The sequence below is a fragment of the Eptatretus burgeri genome, chromosome 10 (assembly GCF_056783735.1).
Source record: "Eptatretus burgeri isolate ZD-2024b chromosome 10, Ebu_testis_v1, whole genome shotgun sequence".
Lineage (NCBI taxonomy): Eukaryota > Metazoa > Chordata > Myxini > Myxiniformes > Myxinidae > Eptatretus > Eptatretus burgeri.
Genome location: NC_140970.1, coordinates 79,774,884 through 79,797,383, shown reverse-complemented (window position 1 = coordinate 79,797,383; position 22,500 = coordinate 79,774,884). Strand labels below are relative to the sequence as shown.

Genomic DNA, 22,500 nt, shown 5'->3' with positions numbered 1-22,500 from the left:
TTCCCCCAGACACCGATTCCTGTTTTTAGGTTGTTAGTATAAGCTATTAATCATATTACAATGACACCATGCAGCTCCTTCCATAAATTTAAGCTACTGTTGTCCACAAATTATCACTCCGTCACCTCTTGCAAAGTAGCTGCCTGTTCCTTTTCATCTTCTATCTGTAACAATGATCAGGTGCATCATTTCTATACACCTCTGTTACAGCAAAAACGATTCCTCTGTCTCCACCATGAGAGATACTTTCCCACATCACCGTTAAAAAAGCTTCCTCTATTCTTCATGTTCTCCCTCGCAATCAATCCCCTCCCTCAACCCCACCACACCCCCTGCAATCAACAACCTCCTCCCACCATCAGGGCTCGATAAATTAATTGATTGTGTTGATGTGGTGGCACTGTAGTGCAGGCATGATGGACGCAATGGCCATCTGCTTTAAAGTTCCTTGTGCAATTCTGTGATTGTCAGTTGTATGACGTTTACATCGGGCTGACAGGATGTCCTCGACCTATAGACATGGACACTCGCCTCTAAACTGTCTAGCCTGGGTTAGAATCCCGACCCAGCTAAAACAGTCATCCCGGTGTTTCACAAGCAAGGTGATTAATCAACGCGTGTGCCGTCCCTCGGATGGACGTTAAACTGGCTGTCCCGTCTGCCGGCAGTAGTTGGTCGATGTTAGAATATCCCACAGTGTCCTTCGCGATGAGTAGGTCAGCTATCACCGGCACCAAGAACAAATGACAAATTCCTGCCCGAACTCCTGCTGGCAGAGGGATGGCCTAAACCACCCAACATAACCTTGGCCAAGAAACTGCTTCGGCAGTACTGAACCTGCCTTCGGACAGAACACCAGAAGGAACGAAATGACCAAGGTAGATCGGTTCGAAGACATTTTCACAAATATTACCCCAGTGTATGCGACGTCCTCGCAAAGACTCGAGGTTTTCCCATGTCCACACTTCAATCGGTTTCCTGGTGTGTTTTACCCCCGAACTCTTTTTTTTTTCTCCAAAAGTTTCCACATTTTATGCCTTGCCACCAATTCGCGTGCCGTGTTACTCACCCTCGATGGTCTGTTTGGCTCACGGCATCGTGGGGTGATGCTGCCGCCTTGTGGCATCGAGGAGCTAGAATGTTGCCTCCACTTTGGGTCGACGACACGTGGTTATGGCATTCTGGTAACAATTTACTCGATAAGCTAGTCCTTGTGTCAGGATGCCGAGGTCTGGAGAAGGGAGAGCAGATAGGAGGAGAGGACGAGGACGACGAGGAGGGAGGGGGAGTCCTTTTATCCACCATGCCCAACAGGACTGGACCAAAGGGCGCTTTTAATTTGCGTTCTTGCAATTCATTGCAATTCATATATTATCTTATTGGCCTTTCAGACCTTCCTTTTTCACATCATTTGGATCACACATTGAAGTGGATTTGTTGTCTTTGTTGTTGCTGTATTTCATCACATTTCTATTAAATGCACATTTAAAGTGCACGTCCTATATTTATCTCTGTATTTACGTGTGTGTGTGTGTGTGTGTGTGTGTGTGTGTGTGTGTGTGTGTGTGTGTGTGTGTGTGTGTGTGTGTGTGTGTGTACGATATATATATATATATATATATATATATATATATATATATATATATATATATATATATATATATATATATATATATATATATATATATATTTGTATATGTTTATATTGGCTTATTGCCATTTATTAGATGCTTTAAAGGAAATAATCGATGAATATGTTTAATCTGCTGCTGCTTGTTTTTCAGCAGACCATTTTTCCTCGGACAAGCACTCGGGTAGCCAATCACAGGCCGCGTATTGTCATAATTTATGCATGACGTGTGCACACAAGGCGTGTTGTCGATTCTTCCAGAATGATTTGACGCGCAAATGTCCACTCCCATTTGGCCCAAATGGTTTGGCCTTGTTATCAGCAGAGACCATTTCAAGGTTGCATTGTACCAATGACAAAACCGAGACTAGTGCTTCGGTCCAATCGTTAAATGCTGACCTCGTTGCGGAATTGCGGCGACATGTTTGTCCATCGCTGAGGAACATGAGCAAAACATTTCCTGCCTTTGACTCCCTTTGTTGCCGCCACAGGGCGAGGCAAGATCGTGGGCTCGGGGGTCGTAAATTTACCATCTGTAAAATGGACGCGACCATTGTCGTTGGACTCGACCATTCAAATCGACGTTGTTCCCCGGCCATGTTGCTAGTGAAGGGTTTGCGTACATCCCAAAAGAATTCGACATTGATTGCTCCCTTTTTGGGTGGAAGATACGGGAGAAGGTTTAAACCCATAGTCGTTCTAAACGATCTCCTGCAACAGGGGAAGGGAATGAGTGTCGACCGTATGATGAGGGGGGGCCCGTGTTACATGTGGACCAGATCAGGTGGGACAGGCAGTTTCCTCCACCACGAATGTCGTTAATGAGCCAGCTGGGGTTTACAGAAGAAAAAAATCCCACACTGGTGCATGGCAGTCCTCCTGAGGTTCCTTCCTTCAGCCGGATCTGAACTCACAAACTCTAGGATCCCGGTGCAGTAACCTCACGACTACTCCACATCAACTCCACCCAAATGGATCCACGAAGCGACGAAAAGAAGGTTCTTCAATCGAGCTACTTGTGAGAAACTCACAATACAACTGCGAGGCCTTTGTTCCATTGTCTCCATTGTGAGGGAAGGCGGTCGGTCGTCTTGTGTGTGATGGTAACAGCAAAACCTGTTGTAATGTGCGAAGAGGGAAACCGTGTGTGTGTGTGTGTGTGTGTGTGTGTGTGTGTGTGTGTGTGTGTGTGTGTGTGTGTGTGTGTGTGTGTGTGTGTGTGTGTGTGTGTGTGTGTGTGTGTGTGTGTGTGTGCGTGCTTTAGCCTTCATTTTCTCATTTCCACCCCTTCTGACTGTAGGAATGGAGCGAAGCGAGCCGTGGTATGGCCATCTGCACAGTGTCACGTAGGCTGTTGCTAGGGAAACGGCCGAAGGGGGAGAGGGAGAGTAGAATATGGGGGGGAGGGGAGGGAGGAGGGATCAGGAGGGAAAAGACAGGAAGGGACCGAGGGAGGGAGAGTTGGGCAGGATGAAACACGATCGGCACATGGAGGAGGAGGAGGAGGAGATGCACATAATGGCGAAGCGAGGCACACGGCGGCCTATGCCTGCGATTGGGACCTTTCTTCCCGATGGTGTTGTGTTGTGGGATTGGTGCGATTAAAGAGGCAAAGATAGTGCGAGTGTTTTTTTTTTTAATTTATTTTTTAAAAAAGATGTTCATGATTGTTATTTTTTATTTCTGCCATCGCTTTAAAAGCCGTTTCGGTCGGAAAATAACTTGCTGAGTTGGTGCAGCATTCCCATTTTTGGGTTATGTGCTGCGGTCTCGGTGATATTATTTGCTTTCTGGTCATGTAGCGAATGTTACGTGTCGGTGGTTACACGACTGCCCTTTTTGGGATTACAAAAGCCTCGTTGAAAGTTCGCCGTCGCTCTGCGCACGTTGCTGATTTATGTCAATGTAATCGCATTCGCAGTAACGAGGTTGTAAATCAGAAGAAGAAGAAGAAGAAGAATAGGGAGAGGAAGAAGAAGACGAACATGGGGGAGGAACTCTATTAGGTAACCAGTAAAGAGGACACCGGGGGGGGAGGGAGGTGTGGTTATGCACTGGGAGGAGTGAACAGGAGAGGGAATTGGGCGGGGCATATAAAGAGGCGTGGCCATGCCTGAAACATTTGGTCTGCAGGAAAGGTGGGTGGGTTCATGTGTCATGGCGGCAATGGAAAATTACCAGCCCACAGCCGCCTGTTTCTAGGCCACAGGCTTACTCCATTGTGTGGGGAAAGGATACGCTGCAATAGATTAGGCGAGACAAGAGCCGCTCGACTTGTTTGCTACGATGGCAAGCCATAATTCCGCCATTGTCGGATTGGGTGAACCACTGCAGCCTCAACAAAGAAATTTAAACTGCTTGCACAAACAATTTTTGTCATCTCTGCCACTTATCCAGTTGGTCGGTCCCTGTCATGACGCTTTTGCAATGATTAATTTGTTTTCATTTCTCCCCCCCCCCCCCATTCCATTTTCTTTTCAATCTCGTTAAGAGCTGCACGCTTCTCGTGTTGATTATTATGAAGCCCCTATCGTACCTTGAAGCTTTCCCCAAAGGTGCAACTCTGGGATTTTTTTTGTTTGTTTGTTTGCAATTATTTAGCCATTATCCAGGGATGGCTCTCTTTGTGAAGCGGCCGATAAGGGCTGAAAGAGAGATTATCTCAGCATTTTACTGAGTTTTTGGCACACTGGCAGCTCCCGCACTCGTAATCTTTCGAACCCGACACCGACAGCAGCAACGAGAGCCACATGAACACAAACACAGCACATGTACAGTGTGCCATTGCTGCTCTGGGGTTTTCAGAATCTCCGCCACGTATGGAATCGTCACTAAGTGTGTTTCCACCATTTGTTTGCATCTATTTCACGCCCTGCTTTGTTTGATTCTCGTTCTTTGTGACCTTTTTATCCCGCCCCCCGGAGGGAGGGAGCGGGATATTGTCATTGTCCGGTTTGTTTGTTTGTTTGTTTGTTTGTCTGTCTGTCTGTCTGTCTTAGCAACTTTACGGCAAAACGGCTTTCGCAAACACTATCAAATTTAATCCACAGGTGGGCAATGAACCTTGGACGACCCCATTAACTTTTGGGTCCAATTTGATCAAAGGTCAAGGTCAAGTTCACGAAAAGATCAAAATCGTTTTTCGCTCATAACTTCGTCAAAAATGATCTGATTTACTTCAAACTAAGCTTAACTTAGACTAAAATATTCCTTATTCTATTCCTTATTATCAACCTTCAGGTTAAGGATGTATCAAATTTAAATTTGATCCCCAAAATAACTTTATGCCTTAAATGGGTGGGATTTGTTGTGCCTGGCACCACTTGTTAATTATTATGATACAAGGTTGAGGCTCATGGAAGAGTAAGGAGACAGAAGGTTAAATGAATGTTTATTTTTTTTATATATAATGCACATATAAGACAACATACTGTATCTGAGAATGTGGCCACAGGTGGACAAAACAAACAAGTCGTCTTCTCCTACTTGGAGGAATTTCATATATATATATATATATATATATCTCTCTCTCTCTCTCTCTCTCTCTCTCTCTCTCTCTCTCTCTCTCTCTCTCTCTCTCTCTCTCTCTCTCTCTCTCTCTCTCTCTCTCTCTCTCTCTCTCTCTCTCTCTCTCTCTCTCTCTCTCTCTCTCTCTCTCTCTCTCTCTCTCTCTCTCTCTCTCTCTCTCTCTCTCTCTCTCTCTCTCTCTCTCTCTCTCTCTCTCTCTCTCTCTCTCTCTCTCTCTCTCTCTCTCTCTCTTTTTCTCTTTTCTCTTTTTCTCTTTTTCTCTTTTTCTCTTTTTCTCTTTTTCTCTTTTTCTCTTTTTCTCTTTTTCTCTTTTTCTCTTTTTCTCTTTTTCTCTTTTTCTCTCTTTCTCCCCTACTTACCTTCCTCAAAGTATTTCGTTTATCCCTTAAAAATAAACTTTTAGCACCTTCTAAACACAGTTTCAAGTTCAACCCTAGTTCTAGTCATCAATATCCTGATTAAATACCATTTCTACCACTATTCAAATTTGAGGAGATCGGGCTTGTTGTTTTGTTTGTTTTTTCTACGAAGCTTTTTCATTGTTTTTATTTTAATTTTTTTGGTGTTTCAAACTTTTGAAATGTTGTAGTCTTTTTCTCTTTTGTCTAAAGGACTGCGTTCAGGGTTTACCACGAGCTACTAAATGGATGTGTGGGAGTGCGTTGCTGATGGAGATCTTTTGCCGGGGTCTGGCGACGGAGCGGTGACATTGTGGAGAAATTTCCTGTTTGTATATTTGAACTTTTTGTTTAAAGAAAAAAAGGGACCACAGAATTTGAAGGACAACGACATTGGCATTTGTTTTTTTGTCTTTTGTCTTTTTATTCATGTGCCATGCTTTCTTTGGAGATGCTGCTCATGTCCACACAAACCTTTGGAAGAATCACTTGAATGACCCGGCCATTTTAATATACACGACTGTGTACACGTACATTAGCAACCGCTTCTGCAACCACACATCCTTTCATTCCGTGTGGCTTCAAAACATAGGTCTGCTCAATTTTTAACTCGCTCTGCGCTGCCATCTTGATATATTAAGGAAAATGCTTTACATCTGATTATTTTATAATTTCATTTGAGCACTTAACCCTTGAAAGCTTATTGGATGTTTTGCTCGGCTGATTATTCAGTTTTCCTCTTTTCTGTGTATATTTTGATGCCGTTATCGAAACCACGTGACCTTTGCTCGCTGGCTCTCGTATTGCGGTTGTCCGTGGTGCTTTCCCGTGTGAAAATAGGACAATGATGTATGGTTGGATGTGGCTTTGCACAGGTGTTTGTTTGAATCCTCTTGTCCCAAATATCAATGGTATTTTATGAATAATGAAAAAGTTTTATTAACTCTCTCCCTCTCCCCTCTTCTCCCCCTCTCCCCTCACCTCCTCTCCTCCTCTCCTCCCCTCCCCTCCTCTCCTCCCCTCCTCTCCTTCTCCACCCCTCTCCCTCCTCTCCTCCTCTCACTCCTCTCCTCCTCTCCCTCCCTCCTCCCCTCCCTCCTCCCCTCCCTCCTCTCCTCCCTTCTCTCCCTTCCTCCTTTCCCCCCCTCCCTCTCTTCCTCCTCTCCCTCCCTCCTCTCTCCTCCCTTCTCTCCCTCCTTTCTCTCCCTCCTATCCCTCCCCCTCTCCCTCCTCTCCTCTCCCTCCTCTCCTCTCCCTCATCTCCCTCTCTCCTCTCCCTCATCTCCCTCCCTTCTCTCCCTCCTCTCCCTTCCTCCTCTCCCTCCCTCCTCTCCTCCCTCCTCCCCCTCCCTCCTCTTCTCCCTCCTCTCTCCCCTCCTCTCCTCCCTCCTTTCCTCCCTCCTCCCTCCCTCCTCTCCTAACTCCTCCCTCCCTCCTCTTCTCCCTCCTCTCCCTCCCTCCTCTCCTCCCTCCTTTCCTCCCTCCCCCCTCCTCCCTCCTCCCCCTCCCTCCTTCCTCCTCCCCTCCCTCCTCTTCTCCCTCCTCTTCTCCCTCCTCTCCCTCCCTCCTCTCCCCTCCTCCCCTCCCTCCTTTCCTCCCTCCTCCCTCCCTCCTCTCCTCCCTCCTCCCCCTCCCTCCTCCCTCCTCTTCTCCCTCCTCTCCCTCCCTCCTCTCCTCCCCCTCTCCTCCCTCCTCTCCCCTCCTCCCTCCCCTCCCCCTCCTCCCTCCCCTCCTCCCTCCTCTCCCCCTCCTCCCTCCTCTCCTCCTCCCTCCCCTCCTCCCTCCTCTCCCCTCTTCTCCCCCTCCCCTCCTCCCCCTCTCTCCCTCCCCTCCTCCCTCCTCTCCCCTCTTCTCCCCCTCCCCTCCCCCTCTTTCCCTCCCCTCCTCCACCTCTCTCCCTCTCCACCCCTCTCCCCTCTCCCTTTTCTCCCCCTTCCTACCTCTTTCTCCCTCTCTCCCTCTCCACCTTTCTCCCTTTCTCCCCCTGCCTCCCTCTCTCTCCCTCTCTCCCTCTTATTTTTTTTTTTAGCTACCTCTTTTATTTATTCATTTATTCCTCTTTTTAAACTTTCTTTCCTTTTTTTTTTCCTTCACCTTCCGTTTCCCCTCATCTCTTCTCAGCTCTTCTTTTTCTTCCTCTTTTGTTTGCTCTTTCTTCCTTTATTCATTTATGTACCATTTACTGATGCAAGGTGGTTTAGCATCTTATTTGAAGATCATTAAATGAGGAGATACGAGGATTTGCACAGACGGTTACCCATGCCATGCATAAAGGTGGAAGAGGATCGAAGGTGTAGGTTATGTCGAAATGGTCATCGTTTACAAGTCCATTTTCCACATATTTGTTATTTTGGTTTTGATCTCATTTGACCGATGAAGTCCCACATGTGAACAGTTACATGTATATTAAAATCAAGATGCCAGAAAGGGAAATTGTAAATTTGAGATAAAGAATGACGGGTTGTGAAGCGAATACTGGACATGCAGAATTTCCCTTCTCTGTTATGGAAGCAAAACCTTTTTTGTTTCTGTTCCTTTAAACAAGTGTATTTTGAATAGACAACTAGCTTCACTTTCTTTGTGAAATGTGGGTTGCTCCATTATGCACTACCCCACCTTGATACCATGCCTTATGCATAAATTAAGTTGAGGAATGGGTCACTCAGGTGCAGCCCTTTGAGCCAGACTCGTGGAAGGAACAGATGAGACAAGATGACATGTTTTCAGATTAGTAGAGGTCAGCACCGTCTGTAGAGGTAGAGCATTTAAGTTTGTGCCTCAGATTTTATCAGAAAACGTCAGTGATATCCAGGGGCTACGAAAACCACACCAATGTGGAAACACCTTATAACTTCCTCCATAACATCCTGCTTGCCCCAATGGTTCATCAACGTTCACGACGTTGCCTGGCTGGAAAGGACACTCTTGCATCCTATGGTTTTCTGTTGTTCAGAACTTCTCTTCCTAGATTGAAACGATTAGAAAACTCACTCAAAATGAACAAGAATTTAATTGATCCCAATATTCTGGATTCCAAAACATTTATTTTAAAGGAAGGTAGAAGAAGTTGAGCATCAGTCCCTCCTTCAGAATTAGTTTGACATTTGCCTAAAGTCAAATACGTTTGTCATGCACCTGAGGAAGTGACTGTTCAGGGGGATATTCGTCGATGCATTGGCGTTGCAGTTAAAGAAGGCTATTTACTCTGTAAGATATGTCAGAAATGTAGCAACACCGAAATATACAGTCGTGAATGCTTGTAGCCATGATGTGCTACACCATTGCAGTGCTCCATGGTCTTTGTTGGTAGTAATCCCAGGAGGTGTCATTGACGATGGCACTTTTTTATTGATGGCAGCACCATTGTACTTGCTAGTTTCAGTGTTTCTTCCCCACTCACCCCTTTCCTCTTATCCTGTCCTTTCATTCACTTGATGTTGGACGAAAGCAGAGGAGAGTAGGATGACAAGATAATACGGAGAGAAGTGATCAAGTATTGGAAGGAGGTAAGGGAAAGGGAGAGAAAGAACAAGTGCGGAAGCATGTCGGGTGGGACGTGCCGAGTCAAAAATTTTGAGGGCTCATGAGCCAAAAACCAGAAACCATGTCAATAAAGTGAGGAAGAAGCATTGCAGGATGAAAACCGAAGCAAAATCCTTTGTCAGGAACATCAACGACTGGAATGCACTTCCTGAACAGAACAAGCCATCAAAGCAGCCTCCACCAACCAATGTTCAAGGCAGCGCTCATGGAACCAACCGGGCCAACCATCCATTGGAATACAACCCTTATCAACCAGGATCTGGTGGATTAATGAGGGGAAACTAAGTATGTACATATCCAGTAAGATCCACTAAGAAAATGAACCTCGAGCTCCTGTGCACGGCCGTTCGTTCGCTTCTACGGGAGCTGGGAGGGTCTTTTTGCGTTGCTCGTGGAACCCTCAACGTGGCGGACCTGTTCTCCTGAAACAATGAGCCGAGGATGAAAACGGTTTTGTTTGGTGCTGTCGGGTTAATTTTATCTCCTTGGACCTCTCTGTGATATTTTGGGAAAGTGCGGCTCACCTGGCATTGTTTGCCAGCGCACAGACCGCCCCTTGTTCCTCGTGCTTCGCACGGCAACACGAAGGACCCCAGGGGACCTGCGGGGTTCGAATTCATTCAAACGGTGTTTTCTTGATAATACCGAGTAAGATTTTTTTTAACTTTTGTTGGCTTATCTAGGGGTTCTCTGTAACCACGTGCCTTCACCACAATGTGGACCAACCTCGTAGAAGTCTCACTTGGTTTCGCACCAAATCAGTCGACAGTGGGGACGCTCGGATGGGGTCCACAATGGTGCAGGTGTAGATGTCAGGGGCTCGTTTGTGTGATTAACAAGCTTTTGTAAGCAAGACTTGATGGTGTTTCTTTTTGACAGATCTTTCACTTACGCTCTTTTCATGTATAAAATAATTAATAAACCTCTTGATTGCTATACCTTGTGATTGTTTGTGGCGCGTCACCCGTTCCCCTTTTCTGGCTCGTCTCGTCCCATTGTAACTGTTTAACTTTTGAAAAACTCCATCACCGTGAATCGTTAATATAATTATAAATATTTTCAGGTTAGGCCATTCTCATCAAGGTGATTAATTATTTATTTGTTTGGATGTCACCAAAGTTTGCTTTGCTTTAGTTGCCCGTTCGAGCAACTTTGATGATTCTCTTCCTCCACCACGTGCGTTACTGTCCTGTGCCTGTGATATTGTGAGTGAGGGTTGTGATGCCACTCAGACTCGAGCAACGTCTCATCTATGCACCTCTTCTGCCACTTCACCAGAAATGGATGAATTTTATTCACTTCATTAATATCTGATGATAGAGGGTAAGGGCCAAGGGGGAAGGTTGGGGAGACACTTCGGATTAAACTTGCTGTACTCGAAGTCGAGGGGGGGGGTTGCATTGCGGAGAATGCTCCTTTTCACAAGGCTAAAGCTGGCTATCTTGTCTCCAATTAGCCGGAAACATTAAAGATTGGTTAATCTTCCAGTTTAGCTATACTTATGGTCTTCACTAACTGCAGAGGTGGTTGCGGGTCGAAGTACTTACTCCATCAGCTGTACTTTAGTCACACCGCTAGAGTGATGCAGCTAGCTGAAAAACAAACGAGTGGTTACCAATTAATTGTTAGTTCTTCACGAGGATCGATCAGAGGGTGAAACTTTTTGAGCTTGTGACAGACAACACGAAAAGCTCCCGACGTCATGGCGACTTGCCACGAGGCACGTATGGCCCATTGCAATGGCGGTCGTCGGGACGGTCTGGTTGGCACGGTCGTGCTGATGTTTCTCATGTCATCGGCGTTTTTCTTTCGTTTTCTGAACCAACCTGTTCAGACGTGCTTTTTAACCTGCAGCCTCAGGGGGGGTGTGTGCGACTTGCTGAGTGAGAAAGCCTCGCACACGAATGACTTCGTACCCACGTGGTCGATCACCCGTGGGTCTTTTTCCGTCATCCCTCTGCCCTTTTATTTCTTCAGTTTCATACACACCGACACAATGTACGTTTTCATGGTTTTTTTTGTCTGTTTTCTGAGCTTTTTGTATTTATCTGCGACACCGATGGTCTTTCGTGTTCATCCAGGTTCAATCGCCGAGAATGCGAGAAAAATGAAATAAATAAAAGCGACATCTGCAGACTTGGGAAAGCCCCCGCCACCCACCGGCTGTTGCCATGGAAACGTATCTGAGCCGCTCTGATTGGTCCGTGCGAGATGGCAACGCCCCTTGCCCTGAGGCCCAGAACGTTCTATTTGCGCACGCAGTGGTTCGCGAAGGGAAGGGCTTTGGAGGGGCGGGGGTCGTTCTCAGAGGTTAGGCAGAGGTCATTACATGTCGTTAATGTAACATTTATCTATTTGGGCTTGTTATATCTTTAACTGAAGCTTTACCGATCTGTTTGCTGAATCGTATAGAATCGATTTCAATTTTTAAAACTCTTCATGTTCTGTTAATGTTTCACGAAAGACTCGCGGGTTCGAAGAATTATCCCGAATGGAGGTGTAGTGCCGTGTGGTAATCCTGTTTTTTTTCGTTTTAATTCCCAGTGGAATTAGGTCGTGTTATCGCGATCGAGGCACCAAGGTAAACGGTTGTTTTAACCGCCGTTCCGTTTCGCGGACGTGCACCGAGCACGTGACCACCCTGCGCGAGGCGTGAACCGCGCTTCGATCCGAGCGCACGGGGTTTCTCATTTTCTATTCCAGGGGCAGTGGCAGTTTGTGGAACAAACCACTCGCTTCCTTATGGCCGTTCCTTTTGTAAACGACCTTTGTTCCAATTCACTTTATAACCTCCCCCTTTTTTATTTTTAAACATGTTTTTTCGAGGCCAGATGCGGTGTAAGACCGAAATCCTCCATTTCCCTCACGTTCGTTTTTTTGTTGTTGGTCGTATCGATATGTATAACTATCGTGAAAAAAATAACTCGCATTGTGTACTTTATTATTTCGCACAAAAAGGCTGCATAAGCACACTGTGGTGGAGAACGCCGAATTTGTACAAAGGAAAACGAAACATTCTGTCGAAGTCGAACGTCGTCGACTCTGGAACACAAAGAGGAATGTGGTTTGGGATATTCCATTTGTACGTCGCATGGGGGGGGGGTGTTCAGGACGATATTGGAACATTCTATGTAGACCACATCGTTGGGTACTTTGGAATATTCCATCCGTGTTTCACATCGTGCGTTTGCTTTGGAACATTGTGTTTGTAAATAGGTTTGGGGGTGGGGGGGGGTGTGTAACTGCATGACCATTCTGGTGGGACGACTGCACCTCCATTTTGAATGCCACGAGGGCGTTTTCGGTGACTTCCTAAGTCTATTGTAGAAACATTGACCATGAAGTTGGTGTTATCTCTGCAGCAGCTTTCATTACTTATTTCACTGACTCCACGTGGCTGTTGGACATTATTTTTTAAAGTTCCAACTCTGTGCATCTAATGATACATCTGTCATTTATTTCACTTTTTCACAAAGTTTGACATTTTTAAATGAAAGCCTTAAGCGAAGTGATAATTACAGTCTTAGCCAAAATATATTGGAAATATGGTTACATGGAGGTTTGGTTGGTTGGGCAGGAGGGGAGCATGTGATTATACCTTTACCTGCACTTCAAGACGAGGTCGCTAAGGTGATTTGACTTGTGGTCAAGAGAAATCTGTCCATGGGGTCGGGCATCTTATCAACTGATATGGCAATACCAACCAACCAACCAACCAACCACCAAAACTGCTTCCATGTGTGAGCAGGCAGCAGAAATTGTTATTGCTACTAGTTCAAGCAACTACATATTGATATCACTGCCACGGTCTTGAGGATAAAGCAAACCTGTCCACATGGTATGTATCAGTTTTACGTTCCAGCCAACAGCCTTTTGAGCTCGGTGCACAGTTCCCTTGATTCAGTCTCCCTCTGGATATTGCCTCCCCGAACCCTCAGCATTATGTCAGTGTTCTTGTACACCGGATAACCTTATCGTGATACAGCAAGTGAAACAAAGGAATGGAATCTCTTATTTACTGCACATTGTATAAACTCCTCTTCTCAAATGAAGCAACCAGAATTTGAAGTGCAATTTACTTGTGTAGCTGAAATAACTTGTAGTACGAGACAACACAAGAAGCAAAGCACCTGCTGTTTGAGCAAAAAAAAAAAAAAAAAATCCCACTTTTAAGTATCTGATTGCAGTATGTTGTGAGTTGAATTGGCAAGAGGGTACAGCAAGCAGTACCGGGGTGTTTTGATGCCCACATGTAACTTATGAAAAGTAACCTTGAAGTTTGCGCTCTTAAAAAAAATAAAATAAATGGCAGTTGAACCAGATTTTGACCGTGCTTGATAAGAAATGCCTCTTGTTTTGAGAGGCGGTTCGTATTCAACGAACGGTTAAAGGAACAGCCTTTTTGTTGTGGTCAAACGTGATGTCTAAAACGCGAGAGCTGATATGGATCACATGCCACTCCCTAGCAGGACAGCGTACAAGTACATCATGGCTACACTAACCTAGTCACCTCTGGGCCAGAATGTATTCATGTAAGCGACATGTTGGATCAAGAGCATCGTGCTGACCCAGGAATTTGCATCGTTGGCACGATTCGACGACGTCGGCTCATTTAAGAATTTATCTTCCATTACGCGTGGTTGATGAACTTCACTTGAGAGCTTCATTACGAAAGGCACTAAAAGCATCAGTAGATTAACGTATATGCCTGATCATTGTGATCAACCAAAATAATAACAAGAAAGATGCCGTGCATAGTACGACACGTGCGAAATCCAAATAAACAATAGTTGCCATGGAAACAGCAATTTGGTAATTTGACCTATCAAGTGTTTTACCTGATGGAATGTTGTGCATAACAAATTTGGTTGATACATTTTCTAATTGCCACCAAAAAGGTGTTTTACATGTTTTGGACGGCATTGACCTTGACCTTTGACTAATTTTGACATTTTATTCACAAACACGACACATGCGTTCAAATAAGCTGGGTATGTTTTAAAAATTCCCGAGGTTGGCAAAAATATAATCACAAAAATACCTCATTTCTTTATAATGGGGTGAAATTGTTGTCATGGACACTGTTTCTCTTTGACGTGCGGGACTTTTCTCTTTGACACACAGGTCTTTTCTCTTTGACTCATGTGACTTTTCTTTTTGACACGTGAGACTTTTCTCTTTGACACGTGGGACTTTTCTCTTTGACAGGCGGGTCTTTTCTCTTTGACACGCGGGTCTTTTCTCTTTGACACGCAGGACTTTTATCTTTGACACGCGGGACTTTTCTCATTGACACGCGGGACTTTTCTCTTTGACACGCGGGACTTTTCTCTTTGACACGTGGGACTTTTCTCTTTGGCACGCGGGACTTTTCTCATTGACACGCGGGACTTTTCTCTTTGACAGGCGGGACTTTTCTCTTTGACATGCAGGACTTTTCTCATTGACACGTGAGACTTTTCTCTTTGACACGTGGGACTTTTCTCTTTGACACACGGGACTTTTCTCTTTGACACGTGGGTCTTTTCTCTTTGACACGCGGGTCTTTTCTCTTTGACACGCAGGACTTTTCTCTTTGACACGCGGGACTTTTCTCATTGACACGTGAGACTTTTCTCTTTGACACGTGGGACTTTTCTCTTTGACACACGGGACTTTTCTCTTTGACACGTGGGTCTTTTCTCTTTGACACGCGGGTCTTTTCTCTTTGACACGCGGGACTTTTCTCTTTGACACGCGGGACTTTTCTCATTGACACGCGGGACTTTTCTGTTTGACACGCGGGACTTTTCTCTTTGACACGCGGGACTTTTCTCTTTGACAGGCGGGACTTTTCTCTTTGACAGGCGGGACTTTTCTCTTTGACAGGCGGGACTTTTCTCTTTGACATGCGGGACTTTTCTCTTTGACAGGCGGGACTTTTCTCTTTGACAGGCGCGACTTTTCTCTTTGACAGGCGGGTCTTTTCTCTTTGACACGCGGGTCTTTTCTCTTTGACATGCGGGTCTTTTCTCTTTGACATGCGGGACTTTTCTCTTTGACATGCGGGACTTTTCTCTTTGACACGCGGGACTTTTCTCTTTGACACGCGGGACTTTTCTCTTTGACATGCGGGACTTTTCTCTTTGACAGGCGGGACTTTTCTCTTTGACAGGCGGGACTTTTCTCTTTGACATGCGGGACTTTTCTCTTTGACAGGCGGGACTTTTCTCTTTGACAGGCGGGTCTTTTCTCTTTGACACGCGGGTCTTTTCTCTTTGACACGCGGGTCTTTTCTCTTTGACATGCGGGACTTTTCTCTTTGACACGCGGGACTTTTCTCTTTGACATGCGGGACTTTTCTCTTTGACAGGCGGGACTTTTCTCTTTGACAGGCGGGACTTTTCTCTTTGACAGGCGGGACTTTTCTCTTTGACAGGCGGGACTTTTCTCTTTGACACGCGGGACTTTTCTCTTTGACATTCGGGACTTTTCTCTTTGACATTCGGGACTTTTCTCTTTGACACGTGGGACTTTTCTCTTTGATACGCGGGACTTTTCTCTTTGACACGTGGGATTTTTCTCTTTGACAGGCGGGACTTTTCTCTTTGACACGCGGGACTTTTCTGTTTGACACGCGGGACCTTTCTCTTTGACACGCTGGACTTTTCTCTTTGACAGGCGGGACTTTTCTCATTGACACGTGAGACTTTTCTCTTTGACACGCGGGACTTTTCTCTTTGACACGCGGGACTTTTCTCTTTGACAGGCGGGACCTTTCTCTTTGACAGGCGGGACTTTTCTCTTTGACACGTGGGTCTTTTCTCTTTGACACGCGGTTCTTTTCTGTTTGACACGCGGGACTTTTCTCATTGACACGTGAGACTTTTCTCTTTGACACGTGGGACTTTTCTCTTTGACACACGGGACTTTTCTCTTTGACACGTGGGTCTTTTCTCTTTGACACGCGGGTCTTTTCTCATTGACACGCGGGACTTTTCTCATTGACACGCGGGTCTTTTCTCTTTGACACGCGGGACTTTTCTCTTTGACACGCGGGACTTTTCTCTTTGACACGCAGGACTTTTCTCTTTGACAGGCGGGACTTTTCTCTTTGACAGGCGGGACTTTTCTCTTTGACAGGCGGGACTTTTCTCTTTGACACGCGGGACTTTTCTCTTTGACATTCGGGACTTTTCTCTTTGACATTCGGGACTTTTCTCTTTGACACGTGGGACTTTTCTCTTTGATACGCGGGACTTTTCTCTTTGACACGTGGGATTTTTCTCTTTGACAGGCGGGACTTTTCTCTTTGACACGCGGGACTTTTCTCTTTGACACGCGGGACCTTTCTCTTTGACACGCTGGACTTTTCTCTTTGACACGCGGGACTTTTCTCATTGACACGTGAGACTTTTCTCTTTGACACGCGGGACTTTTCTCTTTGACACGCGGGACTTTTCTCTTTGACAGGCGGGACCTTTCTCTTTGACAGGCGGGACTTTTCTCTTTGACACGTGGGTCTTTTCTCTTTGACATGCGGTTCTTTTCTGTTTGGCACGCGGGACTTTTCTCATTGACACGTGAGACTTTTCTCTTTGACACGTGGGACTTTTCTCTTTGACACACGGGACTTTTCTCTTTGACACGTGGGTCTTTTCTCTTTGACACGCGGGTCTTTTCTCTTTGACACGCGGGACTTTTCTCATTGACACGCGGGACTTTTCTCTTTGACACGCGGGACTTTTCTCTTTGACACGCGGGACTTTTCTCTTTGACACGCGGGACTTTTCTCTTTGACACGCGGGACTTTTCTCTTTGACAGGCGGGACTTTTCTCTTTGACAGGCGGGACTTTTCTCTTTGACAGGCGGGACTTTTCTCTTTGACAGGCGGGACTTTTCTCTTTGACAGGCGGGACTTTTCTCTTTGACAGGCGGGACTTTTCTCTTTGACAGGCGGGACTTTTCTCTTTGACAGGCGGGACTTTTCTCTTTGACAGGCGGGACTTTTCTCTTTGACACGCGGGACTTTTCTCTTTGACAGGCGGGACTTTTCTCTTTGACAGGCGGGACTTTTCTCTTTGACACGCGGGTCTTTTCTCTTTGACACGCGGGTCTTTTCTCTTTGACACGCGGGACTTTTCTCTTTGACATGCGGGACTTTTCTCTTTGACAGGCGGGACTTTTCTCTTTGACAGGCGGGACTTTTCTCTTTGACATGCGGGACTTTTCTCTTTGACAGGCGGGACTTTTCTCTTTGACAGGCGGGTCTTTTCTCTTTGACACGCGGGTCTTTTCTCTTTGACACGCGGGTCTTTTCTCTTTGACACGCGGGACTTTTCTCTTTGACACGCGGGACTTTTCTCTTTGACATGCAGGACTTTTCTCTTTGACAGGCGGGACTTTTCTCTTTGACAGGCGGGACTTTTCTCTTTGACAGGCGGGACTTTTCTCTTTGACAGGCGGGACTTTTCTCTTTGACACGCGGGACTTTTCTCTTTGACATTCGGGACTTTTCTCTTTGACATTCGGGACTTTTCTCTTTGACACGTGGGACTTTTCTCTTTGATACGCGGGACTTTTCTCTTTGACACGTGGGATTTTTCTCTTTGACAGGCGGGACTTTTCTCTTTGACACGCGGGACTTTTCTGTTTGACACGCGGGACCTTTCTCTTTGACACGCTGGACTTTTCTCTTTGACAGGCGGGACTTTTCTCATTGACACGTGAGACTTTTCTCTTTGACACGCGGGACTTTTCTCTTTGACACGCGGGACTTTTCTCTTTGACAGGCGGGACCTTTCTCTTTGACAGGCGGGACTTTTCTCTTTGACACGTGGGTCTTTTCTCTTTGACACGCGGTTCTTTTCTGTTTGACACGCGGGACTTTTCTCATTGACACGTGAGACTTTTCTCTTTGACACGTGGGACTTTTCTCTTTGACACACGGGACTTTTCTCTTTGACACGTGGGTCTTTTCTCTTTGACACGCGGGTCTTTTCTCATTGACACGCGGGACTTTTCTCATTGACACGCGGGTCTTTTCTCTTTGACACGCGGGACTTTTCTCTTTGACACGCGGGACTTTTCTCTTTGACACGCAGGACTTTTCTCTTTGACAGGCGGGACTTTTCTCTTTGACAGGCGGGACTTTTCTCTTTGACAGGCGGGACTTTTCTCTTTGACACGCGGGACTTTTCTCTTTGACATTCGGGACTTTTCTCTTTGACATTCGGGACTTTTCTCTTTGACACGTGGGACTTTTCTCTTTGATACGCGGGACTTTTCTCTTTGACACGCGGGACTTTTCTCTTTGACACGCGGGACTTTTCTCTTTGAAAGGCGGGACTTTTCTCTTTGACACGCGGGACCTTTCTCTTTGACACGCTGGACTTTTCTCTTTGACACGCGGGACTTTTCTCATTGACACGTGAGACTTTTCTCTTTGACACGCGGGACTTTTCTCTTTGACACGCGGGACTTTTCTCTTTGACAGGCGGGACCTTTCTCTTTGACAGGCGGGACTTTTCTCTTTGACACGTGGGTCTTTTCTCTTTGACATGCGGTTCTTTTCTGTTTGGCACGCGGGACTTTTCTCATTGACACGTGAGACTTTTCTCTTTGACACGTGGGACTTTTCTCTTTGACACACGGGACTTTTCTCTTTGACACGTGGGTCTTTTCTCTTTGACACGCGGGTCTTTTCTCTTTGACACGCGGGACTTTTCTCATTGACACGCGGGACTTTTCTCTTTGACACGCGGGACTTTTCTCTTTGACACGCGGGACTTTTCTCTTGGACACGCGGGACGTTTCTCTTTGACACGCGGGACTTTTCTCTTTGACAGGCGGGACTTTTCTCTTTGACAGGCGGGACTTTTCTCTTTGACAGGCGGGACTTTTCTCTTTGACAGGCGGGACTTTTCTCTTTGACAGGCGGGACTTTTCTCTTTGACAGGCGGGACTTTTCTCTTTGACAGGCGGGACTTTTCTCTTTGACAGGCGGGACTTTTCTCTTTGACAGGCGGGACTTTTCTCTTTGACACGCGGGACTTTTCTCTTTGACAGGCGGGACTTTTCTCTTTGACACGCGGGTCTTTTCTCTTTGACACGCGGGTCTTTTCTCTTTGGCACGCGGGACTTTTGTCTTTGACACGCGGGACTTTTGTCTTTGACACGCGCGACTTTTGTCTTTGACACGCGGGACTTTTCTCTTTGACAGGCGGGACTTTTCTCTTTGACAGGCGGGACTTTTCTCTTTGACACGCGGGATTTTTCTCTTTGACACGCGGGACTTTTCTCTTTGATACGCGGGACTTTTCTCTTTGACACGCGGGATTTTTCTCTTTGACAGGCGGGACTTTTCTCTTTGACACGCGGGACTTTTCTGTTTGACACGCGGCACTTTTCTCTTTGACACGCTGGACTTTTCTATTTGACACGCGGGACTTTTCTCTTTGACAGGCGGGACTTTTCTCTTTGACAGGCGGGACTTTTCTCTTTGACAGGCGGGACTTTTCTCTTTGACAGGCGGGACTTTTCTCTTTGACAGGCGGGACTTTTCTCTTTGACACGCGGGTCTTTTCTCTTTGACACGCGGGTCTTTTCTCTTTGACACGCGGGTCTTTTCTCTTTGACACGCGGGTCTTTTCTCTTTGACACGCGGGTCTTTTCTCTTTGACACGCGGGACTTTTCTCTTTGACAGGCGGGACTTTTCTCTTTGACAGGCGGGACTTTTCTCTTTGACACGCGGGACTTTTCTCTTTGACACGCGGGACTTTTCTCTTTGACACGCGGGACTTTTCTCTTTGACACGCGGGACTTTTCTCTTTGACAGGCGGGACTTTTCTCTTTGACAGGCGGGACTTTTCTCTTTGACACGTGGGTCTTTTCTCTTTGACACGCGGGTCTTTTCTCTTTGACACGCGGGACTTTTCTCATTGACACGCGAGACTTTTCTCTTTGACACGTGGGACTTTTCTCTTTCACACACGGGACTTTTCTCTTTGACACGTGGGTCTTTTCTCTTTGACACGCGGGACTTTTCTCTTTGACACGCGGGACTTTTCTCATTGACACGCGGGACTTTTCTCTTTGACACGCGGGACTTTTCTCTTTGACACGCGGGACTTTTCTCATTGACACGCGGGACTTTTCTCTTTGACACGCGGGACTTTTCTCTTTGACACGCGGGACTTTTCTCTTTGACACGCGGGACTTTTCTCTTTGACACGCGGGACTTTTCTCTTTGACACGCGGGACTTTTCTCTTTGACACGCGGGACTTTTCTCTTTGACACGCGGGACTTTTCTCTTTGAAAGGCGGGACTTTTCTCTTTGAAAGGCGGGACTTTTCTCTTTGACAGGCGGGACTTTTCTCTTTGACAGGCGGGACTTTTCTCTTTGACAGGTGGGACTTTTCTCTTTGACACGCGGGTCTTTTCTCTTTGACACGCGGGTCTTTTCTCTTTGACACGCGGGACTTTTCTCTTTGACACGCGGGACTTTTCTCTTTGACACGCGGGACTTTTCTCTTTGACACGCGGGACTTTTCTCTTTGACACGCGGGACTTTTCTCTTTGACACGCGGGACTTTTCTCTTTGACACGCGGGACTTTTCTCTTTGACACGCGGGACTTTTCTCTTTGACACGCGGGACTTTTCTCTTTGACACGCGGGACTTTTCTCTTTGACACGCGGGACTTTTCTCTTTGACACGCGGGACTTTTCTCTTTGACACGCGGGACTTTTCTCTTTGACACGCGGGACTTTTCTCTTTGACACGCGGGACTTTTCTCTTTGACAGGCGGGACTTTTCTCTTTGACACGCGGGTCTTTTCTCTTTGACAGGCGGGACTTTTCTCTTTGACACGCGGGTCTTTTCTCTTTGACACGCGGGTCTTTTCTCTTTGACACGCGGGACTTTTCTCTTTGACAGGCGGGTCAATCTTCAATCAAGTTTTCTCTTGAGGCCACGTCCACGGAGGTTGGCTACAGTACTATAGGCCTTAAACTTCCTGATAACATTGCATTACTGAATTGGGAAACCAACTATGTTTGAGATCAAAAGTTCAAAGGTCAACTCAAGGTAAAACTTCTAAAATCATCAATTTTCAACTGAAAAATCGTCAATTTTCATTTGTTTAACCTGAACATTAAGCAGCAATTGCATAGTGCATCACTGAATTTGGAAACCAAATAATTTTGAGGTCAAAAGGTCAAAGGTCAACTCAAGGTCGAACTTCTAAAATCATCAATTTGAATCTGAAAAATAATCAATTTTCATCCAATTGACCTGAGCTTTCAGATTGTCAATTTTAATCTTAATGAAATGGACAATTTGATGTATCCATGGCAACATTTGGAGAGAAGGAGTGGGTTTGCAAGTATCGTGCTCTGCACGTCTTTTTCTTGTTTTTTTCATTTATTTATTTTCATTTAGTTATATTTTCATATAAATAAATGAAAACCAATGAATGAAATGCTTTGGGACAGTTCTGCAATTTCTCCCAGTCTGTCTGCATTGATGTCTGTCGACATATAAAATTTCAGCTTTCTGCGTCACCCAGAAGGTACCGAACATTGATATCAGTCAGTGAGTCATTATAGAATGATAGAAAGAAAGATATATATATATATATATATATATATATATATATATATATATATATATAGATATATATATACATATATATATATATATATATATATATATATATATATATATATATATATATATATATATATATATATATATATATATATATAGATATACAAAGCCTGGTGTTGGCGCAGTGGTTAGGGCAGCGGCTTGGGATCCAAAAGGTCCTGAGTTCAATCCCCGTTGGGCCACTGAATTAATACACCAGGGGGTTGACTCAGCCTGTCATCCTTCCGAGGTTGGCGAAGTGAGTACCAGTGTACTGGGCCCGGTGTATACCCCGGTTGAAATAGGTGTACCAGATCCCTGTGTCGCAAGAGGCGACCAGGGTTGCGTCAGGAAGGGCATCCGGTGTAAAACATGTGCCAAATCACTATGCGGATCATATGGATGATCCGCTGTGGCGACCCCTAACGGGAGCAGCCGCAAGAAGAAGAAGAGATTTATATAGATATACAGTCATGCACCACATTACGACGTTTGGTCAACGACAGACCGCACATACGATGGTGGTCCCATAAGATTATAATGCAGCTGAAAAATTCCTATCGTCTGGTGATGTCATAGCCGTCGTGCTGCCAGTCGTATAAAAGTACAGTATAGCACATCCAATTATGTACAGTACATAATACTTGATAATGATAAACAACTATGTTGCTGGTTTATGTATTTCCTAAACTATAATTTTTCTCGTTATTTTAGAGTTTACTCTTTCTATTTATAAAACAAGCTCAAATGAGCTAAGATCCTCGTCCTCTTA

General features: G+C 45.7%; 1 protein-coding gene and 2 long non-coding RNA genes across 12 annotated transcripts in view; 2 read left to right on the top strand and 1 right to left on the bottom strand.

Annotated features, from left to right (window-relative positions):
* Positions 1-1,208, bottom strand: part of LOC147018931 (uncharacterized) — a 50,971-nt gene extending 49,763 nt beyond the window's left edge. For 2 of the 3 annotated variants that reach the window (XR_015062594.1, XR_015062592.1), the window contains exon 1: positions 1,070-1,208. This is a non-coding gene — a long non-coding RNA (uncharacterized LOC147018931). The remainder of the gene's footprint in view (positions 1-1,069) is intronic. The other variant, XR_015062593.1, reaches the window with a different exon arrangement.
* LOC147018929 (uncharacterized) overlaps positions 1-22,500 on the top strand; it is a 302,533-nt gene that overhangs the window by 193,609 nt on the left and 86,424 nt on the right. Inside the window, exon 14 of one of the 7 annotated variants that reach the window (XM_085899055.1) lies at positions 5,770-6,614. The exons of 5 other annotated variants lie outside the window; for them this stretch is intronic. In XM_085899055.1, the coding sequence (XP_085755181.1) occupies positions 5,770-5,865 (96 nt within the window). In that variant the 3' untranslated portion in view covers positions 5,866-6,614. Of the gene's footprint in view, positions 1,075-5,769; positions 6,615-22,500 lie in introns of those variants that run through there. One more of the 7 variants, XM_085899056.1, reaches the window with a different exon arrangement.
* Positions 1,741-3,251, top strand: LOC147018930 (uncharacterized). 2 transcript variants are annotated; one of them, XR_015062595.1, is made up of 2 exons: positions 1,741-2,648; positions 2,931-3,251. It is a non-coding gene; the product is annotated as an uncharacterized LOC147018930 (long non-coding RNA). The 2 variants fall into 2 exon arrangements; XR_015062596.1 differs by having other exon boundaries at positions 1,741-2,698.